The sequence below is a fragment of the Cetorhinus maximus genome, chromosome 4 (genome assembly GCF_964194155.1).
Source record: "Cetorhinus maximus chromosome 4, sCetMax3.hap1.1, whole genome shotgun sequence".
In the NCBI taxonomy this organism is placed as follows: domain Eukaryota; kingdom Metazoa; phylum Chordata; class Chondrichthyes; order Lamniformes; family Cetorhinidae; genus Cetorhinus; species Cetorhinus maximus.
This window is the reverse complement of record NC_135882.1, coordinates 37,859,875-37,874,196: the sequence shown is the minus strand read 5'-3', so window position 1 is coordinate 37,874,196 and position 14,322 is coordinate 37,859,875. Positions and strand designations below refer to the sequence as shown.

The following is a 14,322-nucleotide window of genomic DNA, read 5'->3' as shown; positions in this document are numbered from 1 at the left end:
GCCTGTGTCACCCCCCCACCCCCAAATGCATGAGCGCTGTGCAAGGTTGTGTGCACACACCTCCGAGTTCCCCTCGATGTTTAGCTCACCAGGTGCACGCCTTTTAAAAGCAGTCGTGAAGTACGCCATTCTGAAGTCAGCTGACGTAGGCGGTAAATTTGACGTGGGGGATGATTCCTGTGAGCAGGGCTTATAATGAGATGCTAAAGTATTGAAATTAGGTCCCCAATGTGTGGCAGCAGGAAACACAGCCTGCCATTGACGGTTAGATTGGACAATTGCAAACTGGTTTCACGATGTCGTAAAGCCGATTTTTGGCCTTCTCGCCATTTGGCTGCCTCGCTCACGCCAATGGGACCGGATGATTCCGCCTGATGTTTCCCCTGGCTTGGAAATCTAAATCATGGGGCCACAATCTCAGGAAAAGGGGCTGATCATTTAGGCCTGAGATGAGGAGAAATTTCTTCACTCAAAGGGTTGTAAATCTTTGGAATCATCTACCCCAGAAGGCAGTGAACACTTCATCATTGAATAATTTTAAGGCTGAAATAAACAGATTTTTGGTGTCTCAGGGAATCAAGGAATATGGGGAGTGGGTGGGAAAGTGGATTTGAACCAATGATCAATCATGATCGTATTGAATGGTGGAGCGAGCTCGATGGACCGTATGGTCTACTACTTGTATTTCCTAGTTCTTACGTCACCGAAACCCTCACTTGTACCTCTGCCACTGTAGATTCAAGTATTTCAATGCTTTCCTGGCTGGCATCCCATCCTTTATGCTCTGTAAACTTTTGGTGTCCGCACCTGGCATCTCCACTTTAGCAAACATTTTGTTTTTGATTACATTTCTTTGGAGCACTTTGGACCATTTCTCTATCACAGGCACCATATAAACACAAGTGTTTGTTGTTATAGTTTTTCAACACTGCCACAATTGTTTAAATATCTAACTAATCTAATAGGAACAGAAATAGGTCATTTAGCCAAGCCTGCTCAATGAGATTGTGGTTGATCTGCAACCAAATGTCATATTCCACTTTTATTCCGTATCCTGTAATAATATAAGCTGTGGTGAATCACAGAGACATGTTGAGTAAAGCTCTCTTTGTTCAATCCCAGTATTGTGGTTTGATTGTAATTTGAGTGTCACAGCATTTCTGTGAGTTTTCTAGTTTTCCAAAATGGTCAAGGATGCCAACTTATTTCAGTCTGTTAAATGATATCAACAAATAGCAGCAATATAAAATTCTTCACAAAATATGCAAAGCAAGAGGTAGCTATTAAGCAAAAAACAATACATTTATGAAGGTGGTGGAGCCAAAGAACTTCTTGAAGCAATGAAATTAGATAAAGCTTCTGTTGGAAAGAGGTATAGAAAGTCATTATTATTGAGAGAAAATGCCAGAATGCAGGAGCACGGAAACTGAAAGATGGTGGAATAGAGGGCCCAATAAGTTAGCAAGAGAGAAATAACTTTGCAGTCTGAGATGTATAGCTGAAGATGGTTCTTTGGATAGAAAGAGGCAAGGCCTCAAGCAGGTTGAAAAGAAGAAGTGATATTTTGAAAATGATTTTCTGGAGCACAAGGTACCTTGGAAATTCACAAAGACAGTTGTGGTGTATGTAAGTTTCGATGATCTGAGCTGCTGATTTCTAGCTTAGTTGTAACTTTGTGAAGGCCAAGAGTGCTGAACCAATGAAAAGCATGCATGAGAAACCAATCCTCTGGATTTTGGAGGTATGAATTAGACTTTAAAAAGCAGTTAGATGAGATTAAAGCTGCATTTGAGGAACTCAAAGAGGGAGTGAGGCAGCCAGGCTAGATGAAGAACAACAAAGCAAAAAACTGGGAGATCAAGAGTGGATTTCCTGAAAAGAAGTCATCTCAGCAGTTTGAAAGGTTAACTGGCAGACCATATTTCATTGATTAATATTTACTGACTGAATAAAAATTAGCATATTGTACTTACGTGCAAATCTTTCAAGTGGTCGTGGATTTCGATCAGTCATTTCATTAGCAACTGAAAAAAAGTTGCAAAGATCTTCTTAGAAAGCTCTTCATTTAGACACATTCACAAATATTGCATTGAAGTTCAAAGGACCAACTTTATTTAGTTATCAGGTTTTTTTTTTAACAAAAACTTTTCAGTACCGGAGATGAAAAGCAACATTTCCCACAAGCAACAGTTCGAATTTGAGTCACAACTAAATTTTACAATTTGACACTTCTAGTGCAAGATCTCATTCGGACAGAACATAACAGGCTATTATAATGGAGAGTAGAGGAGGCATATACAATGATAAATGTGACAAGCGAGTACAATGGAGAGAGTGAAAAGTCAGTATGGTGCTGAGTGCGCTGGGTAAAGTTAAATGGATGGAATGGCAGTGAGTACAATGGTCTGTGAGACAGGTGAGCACAATGGAGAGGGTGACAGGTGAGTTCACTTGACAGGGTGACAGTTGAATACAATACAGAATGTGAAAGGTGAGTACAATATAGTGGGTGACATGTGAGTTTAATATAGTGGGTGACAGGTGACAATATATAGGGTGACAGATGAAAACAATGGAGAGTGTGACATGTGAGTAAAATGGACAGAGTGACAGGTAAGTACAATGGAGAATGTAACAGGTGAGTGCAATGCAGGGGGTGACAGGTGAGTATGGTGCAGAGTGTGACAGGTGAGCTCAATGGAGAATTTGACAGGTGGAGTACAATACAGAGTCTGACATGAGTACAATGGAGAGGGCGACAGGTGACTACAATGGAAAGGGTGGCAGGTGAGTACAATGGAGAGGGTGACAGGTAACTACAATGGGGAGGGCAACAGGTGAGTACAATGGAGAGGGTGACAGGTGACTACAATGGAGAGGGCGACAGGTGAGTACAATGGAGAGCAGATTAGCAGAATGGAGAGGGGGACAGTTGAGTAGAATGGAGATAGTGACAGGTGAGTACAAAAGAGAGGGTTATAGGTGAGTTCTATGGGCAGGGTGACAGGTCAAAACAGAGTGGGACAGCTGAGTTTAATGGAGAGTGTGACAGGCGAGTATAATAGAGAAGGTGACAGGTGAGGACAATGGAGTGGGCCACAGGTGAGTGCCTTAGAGACTGTGACAGGTGAACTCAATAAACATTCTGGCAGGTGAGTATAATGGATAAGGTGAAGTATGAGGACAATGGGGAGGCTGACAGATCACATGGAGAGGGTGACAGGTGAGTACAATGGAGAGGTGGGGGGGTGAGTTCAGTTTAGAGTGAGATGGGTGAGTACAAGGGAGAGTGTGACAGATGAGTACATGGAGATCATGACAGGTGAGTAAAATTGAGGGAGTGAGTAGCGTATACAATGGAGAGTGTGACAGGTGAGCATAGCGGAGAGTGTGACAGGGAGTACAGTGGAGAGGGTGAGAGGTGAGTTCATTGGAGAAGGTGATAGGAGAGTAGAATGGAGAGTGTGACAGATGAGTACATGGAGATCGTGACAGGTGAGTAAAATCGAGGGAGTGAGTAGCGTATACAATGGAGAGCGTGACAGGTGAATACAATGAAGAGTGTGAGAGGTGAGTTTAATGTAGAAAGTGATGGGTGAGTACAGTGGAGAGGGTGACATGTGAGCACAATGGACAGGGTGAGGATGGAGTAGAATGGAGAGGGTGATAGGTGAGTACAATGGAGGGGCTGAGAGGTGAGTTCAATGGAGAGGGTGAGGGTGAAGTAGAATGGTTAGGGTGACGGGTGAATACAATGGAGAGGCTGACCGGGAGCACAATGGAAAAGTTGGCAGGTGAGTACATTGGAAAGAGTGACAGGTGAGCACATTTGAGAGGGTGAAGTGTGAGTACAATGGCAAGTGTGACAGGTGAGTATAATGGAGAGTGTGACAGGTCAGTTCAATCAAGACGATAACAGGCGTGGATAATAGAGAGGGTGACAGTTGTGTACAATACAGAATGTGACAGTTGAGTTCAATGGAGTAGCTGATAGGTAAGTACAAAGGAGAGGGTGACAAGTGAGTACAAAGGAGAGGGTGACAAGTGAGTACAAAGGAGAGGGTGACAAGTGAGTACAGAGAAGAGGGTGAAAAGTGAGTACAGAGGAGAGGGTGACAAGTGAGTACAGAGGAGAGGGTGACAAGTGAGTACAGAGGAGAGGGTGACAAGTGAGTACAGAGGAGAGGGTGACAAGTGAGTACAGAGGAGAGGGTGACAAGTGAGTACAGAGGAGAGGGTGACAAGTGAGTACAGAGGAGAGGGTGACAAGTGAGTACAGAGGAGAGGGTGACAAGTGAGTACAGAGGAGAGGGTGTCAAGTGAGTACAACACAGAGGGTGACAAGTGAGTACAACACAGAGGGTGACAAGTGAGTACAGAGGAGAGGGTGACAAGTGATAACAGAGGAGAGGGTGACAGGTGAGTACAGAGGAGAGGGTGACAGGTGAATACAGAGGAGAGGGTGACAGGTGAGTACAACACAGAGGGTGACAGGTGAGTACAACACAGTGGGTGACAGGTGAGTCCAACACAGTGGGTGACAGGTGAGTCCAACACAGAGGGTGACAGGTGAGTCCAACACAGAGGGTGACAGGTGAGTACAACACAGTGGGTGACAGGTGAGTCCAACACAGAGGGTGACAGGTGAGTCCAACACAGAGGGTGACAGGTGAGTACAACACAGTGGGTGACAGGTGAGTCCAACACAGAGGGTGACAGGTGAGTCCAACACAGAGGGTGACATTCCGATTGATATAGAACATGACAGTCGAGTACAGTACATAGTCTGACAGGTGAGTACATTGGAGAGTGTGACAGGTGAGTACAATGGAGAGTGTGACAGGCGAGTACATTTGAGAGTGTGATGGTTGAGTGCAATGGAGAAGGTGACGGGTGAGAAGAATACAGATGTGATGGTTGAGTACAATGGAGACGGTGACAGGTGAGTAAAAAAGAGCTTAAATACTATGTACAATAAAGAGTGTGATAGGTGAGTGCAATAGAGGAGGTGACAGGTAAGTATAATGGAGAACAAAAACAAAAATACCTGGAAAAACTCAGCAGGTCTGACAGCATCTGCGGAGAGGGACACAGCTGGCGTTTCGAGTCTGTATGACTCTTCATCAGATGAAGGGTTATACGGACTCGAAATGTTAACTGTATCCCCCTCCGCAGACGCTGTCAGACCTGCTGAGTTTTTCCAGGTATTTTTGTTTTTGTTCTAGATTTCCAGCATCCGCAGTATTTTGCTTTTATCTAAGTATAATGGAGAGTGCAATGGAGAGAGCGACAGGTGAGTACAATGAAACTGTGACAGGTGAGCTGAATGAAGAGTGTGATGAGTGAGTAAAATGGATATGGTGAAGAGTGAGTTCAATGGGGAGGTTGACAGGTGAGTTCAATACAGAGTGTGACAGGTGAGTGCAATGGAGAAGGTGACAAGTGAGTACAATAGTGTGTGTGACAGGTCAGTACAATGGAGAGCATGACTGGTGAGTAAAATAGAGGGTGAATAGTGTGTACAATGGTGTGTGACAGATGAGTACAATAGAGAGTGTGAAAGGTGAGTGCAGCGGAGAGGGTGACAAGTGAGTACAGTAGAGAGTTTGACAGCTGAATACATTAACAAGTGAATTCAATAGAGAGGATGACAGGTGTACTGAATGAAGAGGGTGGTAGGTGAGTACAATGTAGAGGGTGATAGGTGTTGAAAGTTAATTTCATAATTTTTTAAAAAGTGCCTTGACAGGTACTTAAGGAGTAGAAACTTACAGGGTTATGGACAAAGGGTGAAAAAAGCGGTCTTTCAAAGAGCCAACACAGCATAATGGGCCAAATGGCCTACTTCAGTGCTGTATTTTCTCTGATTGTATGAATCTATGTAGGGTGTCTACTTGGGCAAGGTGCTGCAGTGTGTCTAACACCAGTGAAACTGGAACCTGGCAAGAGCCAACACCTTCAGAGGAGGAAGTGATAAACTTCCTTGTGAGGGTGAGGTTTTAGAGGGAGAAGTTTGAAAATGTAACAATTAAGCAAAAGACATTTAGCTAGATCTTGCAGAGATGAGGGCTGTACTGGTGAAACGACCAGGACGAGAGAAACTAATGCTTTTAATAATGACGTGGGCACCAAAAGTGGAGGTAAAGGTGTTTGTGCAAATTGGTAGCTGCAGAAATGTTTAACATTGCTGAAAAGCTGGAGGTCAACTTGGATGTGAATAGGGTGGGCGGGGCAGGGGGCAGTCAAGGCTCAAACTAGCTCTAAATGGATTTTCCTCTATACACTCCAGGTTTAGGCTGTGTTTAGAACAGTAACCGCAACACCTATGTAATATCAAACTTTCTGATCAAAACTATAGCACACCCTTATTGAGACTTACTGAGTCTGAGTACCTGGGTGTGATTTGTTTTTCAAAAGATTTTCAATATTTATTTGGGTCATATGAATGATATAAAGTCACATAATTTTTAGAATGTGAACAGTGCCCCATGAAACCCAGTTTTACAATGCTGGATTGGTTCATAATCTATCCCGTTTAGCATAGTGGTAATGCTGTATGCAATGTCGGAGGGTGGTGTCAATGTGAAAAAACTACTTGGTCCCCATTAGGAATATGTGCTCACTCCTATCAATACTTTAATGGTCAGATGTATCTATCACAGTGAGATTGGTGAGGATGAGGTCAAGTAAGTTATTCCCTTGCATTGGTTCCCTTACCTCCCTTCCAGCTGTAAGTCTGGTCTGGCAGTTATGTCAAAAGTATTATTATCAATCCACTCTTGATGATGGGCATTGAAGTCCCCAATCCAGAATACATTCTATGCCATTGCTACCCTTAACACTTTCCCTTGGTGGTGTCCCGCAAGGACAAGTACTAATTCATCATCTGAGGGATGGTGATAGGTGGTAAACAGCATCTAAGGTTTCCTTGCCCATGTTTCACCTGAAGCCACAAGAATTAATGAGGTCCAGAGTCAATTTAGAGAACTCCCAGGCCACTCCTACCTAAATGAATCACAGAATTGTTACAGCACAGAAGAAGGCCATTCGCCTGTCATGTCTACGCTGGCTCTCCGTAGGAGCAATTTACCTAGCGCCACTCCCTGGCCCTCTCCCTGTATCCCTGCATATTCCTCATTTTCAAATAACAATCCAATTCCCTCTTGAATGCTTCAATTGAATCTGCCTCGATCCACCACACTCTCAGGCAGTGCATTCCAAACCCTAACCACTCGCTGCATGAAAAAGTTTTTCCTCATGTCGCCATTGCTTCTTTTGCCAATTATTGTAAATCTGTGCCCTCTTGTTCTTGTACCTTCCACCAATGGGAACATTTTTTTCCAGATTCACTCTGTCCAGACCCCTCATGATTTTGAATACCTCTATCAAATCTCCTCTTAAACTTTTCTTCTTCAAGGAAAACAGTCCCAACTTCTCCAATCTAGCTACATAACTTAAGTTCCTCATCCCTGGGACTATTATTGTGAATCTTTTCTCCACTCTGCCTAATGTCTTCACATCTTTCCTATGTGGTACTGTTATTCATGAAGGGAGGAAGGGATAAACCAGGGAACTTCAGGCCAATCAGTCTAACCTCAGTGGTGGGGAAACTGTTGGAAGCAATTCTGAGGGACAGAATTAAAGAACAAAGAAAAGTACAGCACAGGAACAGGTCCTTCGGCCCTCCAAGCCTGCACCAATCATATTACCCATCAACTAAAACCCTTTGCACTTCCGGGCTCCATATCCCTCTATTCCCATCCTATTCATGTATTTGTCAAGCTGCCTCTTAAATACCACTATCGTACCTGCTTTCACCACCTCCTCTTGCAGCGAATTCCAGACACTCACTACCCTCTGCGTAAAAAACTTGCCCCACACATCTCCTCTATAGTTTTCTCCCATCAACTTAAATCTATGTCCCCTAGTAATTGATTCTTCCACCCTGGGAAAAAGCTTCTGACTATCTACTCTGTCCATGCCACTCATAATTTTGTAAACTTCTATCAAGTCGCCCCTCAATCTCCGTCGCTCTAGTGAGAACAATCCGAGTTTCTCCAATCTCTCCTCATAGCTAATAACCTCCAGACCAGGCAGCATCCTGGCAAACCTCCTCTGCACCCTCTCCAATGCCTCCATATCCTTCTGGTAATGTGGCGACCAGAATTGCACGCAATATTCCAAGTGTGGCCTAACCAAGGTTCTATACAGCTGCAGCATGACTTCCCAGCTTTTATACTCAATACCCCTGCCAATGAAGGCAAGCATGCCATATGCCTTCCTGACTATCTTATCCACCTGCGTTGCCACTTTCAGTGACCTGTGGACCTGTACACCCAGATCCCTCTACCTGTCAGTGCACTTAAGGGTTCTGCCATTTACTGAATAATTCCTACCTGTATTTAACCTTCCAAAATGCATTACCTCACATTTGTCCGGATTAAAATCCATCTGCCATTTCTTCGCCCAAGTCTCCAACCGATCTATATCCCGTTGTATCCTTTGACATTCCTCTTCACTATCTGCATCTCCTCCAACCTTAGTGTCGTCTGCAAACTTACTAATTAGCCCAGTTACATTTTCCTCCAAATCATATATGTATACTACAAACAGCAAAGGTCCCAGCACTGATCCCTGCGGAACACTACTAGTCACAGCTCTCAATTCAGAAAAGCACCCTTCCACTGCTACCCTCTGTCTTCTATGACCAACCAATTCTGTATCCATCTTGCCAGCTCACCTCTGATCCCATGTGACTTTACCTTCTGTACCAGTCTGCCATGAGGACCTTGTCAAAGCCCTTACTGAAATCCATGTATATGACATCCACTGCCCTTCCATCGTCGATCATCTTTGTCACTTCCTCGAAAAACTTGATCAAGCTAGTGAGACACGACCTCCCCTTCACAAAACCATGCTGCCTCTCACTAAAACACCCATTTGCTTCCAAATGGTAGTAAATCCTGTCACAAAGAATCTTCTCCAATAATTTCCCTACCACTGACGTAAGGCTCACCAGCCTGTAATTTCCTAGATTATCGCTGCTACCCTTCTTAAACAATGGAACAACTCCAGCCATTCTCCAGTCCTCTGGGACCTCACCTGTAGCCAGTGAGGATACAAAGATTTCTGTCAAGGCCCCAGCAATCTCCTCCCTTGCCTCCCTCAGTACTCTGGGGTAGATCCCATCTGGCCCTGGGGACTTATCCACCTTAATATTCTTCAAGACGCCTAACACCTCTTTTTTGATCTCAACATGATCCAGGCTGTCTACACACTCTTCCCTAGACAAATCTACCGCTAAGTCCTTCTCTTTGGTGAATACTGATGAGAAATATTCATTTAGTATCTCTCCCATTTCTTCTGGCTCCACACACAGATTCTCACCTCTGTTCCTGAGTGGGCCTACCCTTTCCCGGGCTACCCTCTTGCTTTTTACATATGTGTAAAAGGCCTTGGGATTTTCCTTAATCCTGGTTGCCAGTGACTTTTCATGACCCCTTTTAGCCCTCCTAACTCCTTGCTTAAGTTTCTTCCTACTTTCTTTATATTCTCCACGGGCTTCATCTGTTCCCAGCCTTCTAGCCCTTACGAATGCTTCCCTTTTCGTTATCCTTCGTTATCCAAGGTTCCTGAAACTTGCCATGCTTATCCTTCATCCTAGCAGGAACATGCCAGTCCTGAATTCTTATCAACTGATGTTTGAAAGCCCCTTACATGTCAGTTGTTGATTTGCCCTCAAACATCCGCCTCCAGTCTAGATTCCTCAGTTCCTGCCTAATATTGTTATAATTAGACTTCCCCCAATTAAGCACCTTAACCAGAGGACTCCTATTATCCTTATCCACCAGTACCTTGAAACTTACTGAATTATGGTCACTTTTCCCGAAATGCTCCCCTACTGAAACTTCGACCAACTGGCTGGGTTCATTCCCCAATACCAGGTCCAGTATTGCCCCTTCCCTAGTTGAACTATCTACTTATTGTCTCAGGAAGCCCTCCTGGATGCATCTTACAAATTCTGCGTCATCCAAACCCCTAGCACTATGATTCCCAGTCAATACAGGGAAAGTTAAAATCACCCACCACAACAACCCTATTGCTTTTACATCTTTCCAAAATCTGCCTGCACAACTGTTCCTCAATCTCCCGCCGGCAATTGGGAGGCCTATAGTAAACCCCCAACATTGTGACTGCACCCTTCCTAATCCGGAGCTCTACCCATATTGCCTCACTGCAAGAGCCCACCAAGGTGTCCTCCTGTCGTACAGCTGTGATATTCCCCTTAACCAGCAGTGCAACTCCCCCACCTCTTCTACATCCCTCTCTATCCTGCCTGAAACATCTAAATCCTGGAACGTTTATCTGCCAATTCTGTCCATCCTTCAACCAAGTCTCTGTAATAGCAATAACATCATAGTCCCAAGTACTAATCCAAGCTCTAAGCTCATCTATATAAAAACAAAAAACTGCGGATGCTGGAAATCCAAAACAAAAACAGAAATACCTGGAAAAACTCAGTAGGTCTGGCAGCATCGGCGGAGAACAAAGTTGGCGTTTCGAGTCCTCATGACCCAGTTCTGTTGAAGGGTCATGAGGACTCGAAACGTCAAATTTGTTCTTCTCCGCCAATGCTGCCAGACCTGCTGAGTTTTTCCAGGTATTTCTGTTTTTGTTTTCTCTAAGCTCATCTGCCTTGCCTGTTATACTTCTTGCATTGAAACAAATGCATTTCAGACACCCAGTCCCACTGTGTTCAGTAATTTCTCCCTCCCTGCCTTCCTCTTAGTCCTACTGGCCATATTCACTGGTTCCCAGTCATTTATTTCACCTGCTGACCTATTGCTCTGGTTCCCACCCCCCTGCCATACTGGTTTAAACCCTCCCGAGTGACACTAGCAAACCTCGCAGCCAGGATATTGGTGCCCCTCCAGTTTAGATGCAACCGTCCTTCTTGTACAGGTCCCACCTACCCCGGAAGAGATCCCACTGATCCAGATATCGGAAACCCTCCCTCCTACACCATCTGTTCAGCCATGGGTTCAGCTGCACATCTTCCTATTTCTAGCCTCACTGGCACGTGGCATAGGGAGTAATCCTGAGATTACAACCCTAGAGGTCCTGTTTTTTAACTTTCTGCCTAACTCCCTGAACTCCCGCTGCAGGACCTCATCACTCTTCCTGCCTATGTTGTGAGTACCAATGTATACCACGACCTCTGGCTGTTCTCCCTCCCCCTTCAGAATGTCCCGTACCCGATCAGAGACATCCTGGACCCTGGCACCAGGGAGGCAACATACCATCCTGGTGTCTCTTTCACAACCACAGAAGTGCCTATCTGAGCCCCTGACTATAGAGTCCCCTATGACAATTGCTCTTCTGTGCTTTGACCCCCTCTGCTGAACAACAGAGACAGCTGTGGTGCCACTGCTCTGGCTATTGCTGTTGTTTTCCCCTGATAGGCCATCCCCCCCAACAGTATCCAAAACGGTATACCTGTTAGAGAGGGGGACAGCCACAGGGGATTTCTGCACTGACTGCCTGCCCCTTCTAGCGGTCACCTATCCACCTGTCTGTACCTTGGGTGTGACCACATCTCCAAAACTCCTGTCAATGACGCTTTCCGCCACCTGAATGCTCCTAAGTGCATCCAACTGCTGCTCCAACCGATCCATGTGGTCTGAGAGGAGCTGCAATTGGGTACACTTCCTGCAGATGTAGTTGTCCGGGACACCTACAACTGGTGTAGTAGTTGAAGCGTCACAGATTTCCCACATCCCACAGGTTAAGCACTTCACCCCAGCAACTGCCATTTCTAGAACTATTTAATAAATTAATTTAAATCTAATAACTGCCTATTGACTCCTTATTAACTATACGTTCCCTAGGGCTAGATTTCTACTATAAATGCTAAATTCTAAGAACAGTAATCCCCTGATTCTGGTCTAGATACCCTCTACTTATTAATTAAATGATTAATTTATTTGGTTTAATTAGTTTAACAATGTTTTAGTTTCAAATTCAGTGTAGATTCTCTACCAGCCAATCAGGTCACAGATTTACCGTGACGCCACTTTTAATTTTTTTTTAAGACCTGAGGTCAGGTTTTTATACTCACCTCTCTGGAATCACCTCTCTGGAACTCCGCCCTCCGACTCTGCTCCCTGGAACTCTCCTCGCGCTCTTTTATCCTGTGTCTCCGCTCTCCTCGCGCTCTTTTATCCTGTGTCTCCGCTCTCCTCACGCTCTTTTACCCTGCGTCCCCGCCGCTCTCCTCGCGCTCTTTTACCCTGCGTCTCCCCCGCTCTCCTCGCGCTCTTTTATCCTATCTCCCGCTCTCCTCATGCTCTTTTATCCTGCGTCTCTGCCGCTCTCCTCACGCTCTTTTATCCTGCGTCTCCGCCGCTCTCCTCGCGCTCTTTTACCATGCGTCTCCCTCGCTCTCCTCACGCTCTTTTATCCTGTGTCTCCCACTCTCCTCGCGCTCTTTTACCCTGCGTCTCCCCCGCTCTCCTCGCGCTCTTTTATCCTATCTCCCGCTCTCCTCGTGCTCTTTTATCCTATGTCTCCGCTCTGCTCGCGCTCTTTTATCTTCCGCCTCCGCCGCTCTCCTCGCGCTCTTTTATCTTCCGCCTCCGCCGCTCTCCTCGCGCTCTTTTATCCTGTGTCTCTGCCGCTCTCCTCACGCTCTTTTATCCTGCGTCTCCGCCGCTCTCCTCGCGCTCTTTTATCCTGTGTCTCCGCTCTCCTCGCGCTCTTTTATCCTGTGTCTCCGCCGCTCTCCTCGCGCTCTTTTATCCTGCGTCTTCGCCGCTCTCCTCGCGCTCTTTTATCCTGTGTCTCCGCTCTCCTCGCGCTCTTTTATCCTGTGTCTCCGCCGCTCTCCTCGCACTCTTTTATCCTGTGTCTCCTCCGCTCTCCTCGCGCTCTTTTATCCTGTGTCTCTGCCGCTCTCCTCGCGCTCTTTTATCCTGTGTCTCTGCCGCTCTCCTCGCGCTCTTTTATCCTGCGTCTCTGCCGCTCTCCTCACGCTCTTTTATCCTGCGTCTCCGCTGCTCTTCTCGCGCTCTTTTATCCTGTGTCTCCACCGCTCTCCTCGCGCTCTTTTATCCTGCGTCTCTGCTCTCCTCGCGCTCTTTTATCCTGCGTCTCCGCCGCTCTCCTCGCGCTCTTTTATCCTGTTTCTCCGCCACTCTCCTCGCGCTCTTTTATCCTGTGTCTCTGCCGCTCTCCTCGCGCTCTTTTATCCTGCGTCTCTGCCGCTCTCCTCACGCTCTTTTATCCTGCGTCTCCGCTGCTCTTCTCGCGCTCTTTTATCCTGTGTCTCCGCCGCTCTCCTCGCGCTCTTTTATCCTGCGTCTCTGCTCTCCTCGCGCTCTTTTATCCTGCGTCTCCGCCGCTCTCCTTGCGCTCTTTTATCCTGTTTCTCCGCCACTCTCCTCGCACTCTTTTATCCTGTGTCTCTGCCGCTCTCCTCGCGCTCTTTTATCCTGTGTCTCCGCCGCTCTCCTCGCGCTCTTTTATCCTGTGTCTTCCGCTCTCCTCGTGCTCTTTTATGCTGTGTCTCTGCTGCTCTCCTCGCGCTCTTTTATCCTGTGTCTCCGCCGCTCTCCTCGCGCTCTTTTATCCTGTGTCTCCGCCACTCTCCTCGCGCTCTTTTATCCTGCGTCTCTGCCGCTCTCCTCACGCTCTTTTATCCTGCATCTCCGCTGCTCTTCTCGCGCTCTTTTATCCTGTGTCTCCGCCGCTCTCCTCGCGCTCTTTTATCCTGCGTCTCTGCTCTCCTCGCGCTCTTTTATCCTGTGTCTCCGCCGCTCTCCTCGCGCTCTTTTATCCTGTGTCTCCGCCACTCTCCTCGCGCTCTTTTATCCTGTGTTTCCGCCGTTCTCCTCGCGCTCTTTTATCCTGTGTCTCCACTCTCCTCGCGCTCTTTTATCCACTTAATTAATCTACACTTGGAGAGCCAGGCATTAGTCAAGGGCAGTCAGCATGGTTTTGTTAAGAGGAAGTCATATCTGACCAATTTGACTGAATTTTTCAAAGAGGTAACAAGGTGCAAGATGAGGGCAATGCATTTGACGTAGTCTACTTGGACTTCAGCAAGGCTTTTGATAAGGTCCAGCATGGGAGACTGATAATGATCCAAGGCAATTTGGGAAATTGGATCCAGAACTGGCTGAGTGACAGGAAGCAGAGGGTGATGGTCGAGGGGTGTTTTTGTGACTGCAGGAGAGATCAATAACCAGCGGGCATAGGTTTAAGGTAAGGGGCAGAAGGTTTAGAAGGAATGTGAGGAAGAATTCTTTTACCGAGGGGGTGATG

At 46.3% G+C, this 14,322-nt stretch overlaps 1 protein-coding gene across 1 annotated transcript in view; it reads right to left on the bottom strand.

Annotated features, from left to right (window-relative positions):
* The window catches only part of LOC144679417 (dual specificity calcium/calmodulin-dependent 3',5'-cyclic nucleotide phosphodiesterase 1C-like), a 792,900-nt gene that overhangs the window by 673,685 nt on the left and 104,893 nt on the right, over window positions 1-14,322 (bottom strand). The window contains exon 2 of the mRNA XM_078539774.1: window positions 1,974-2,024. Coding sequence (XP_078395900.1) covers window positions 1,974-2,024 — 51 coding nt within the window. The remainder of the gene's footprint in view (window positions 1-1,973; window positions 2,025-14,322) is intronic.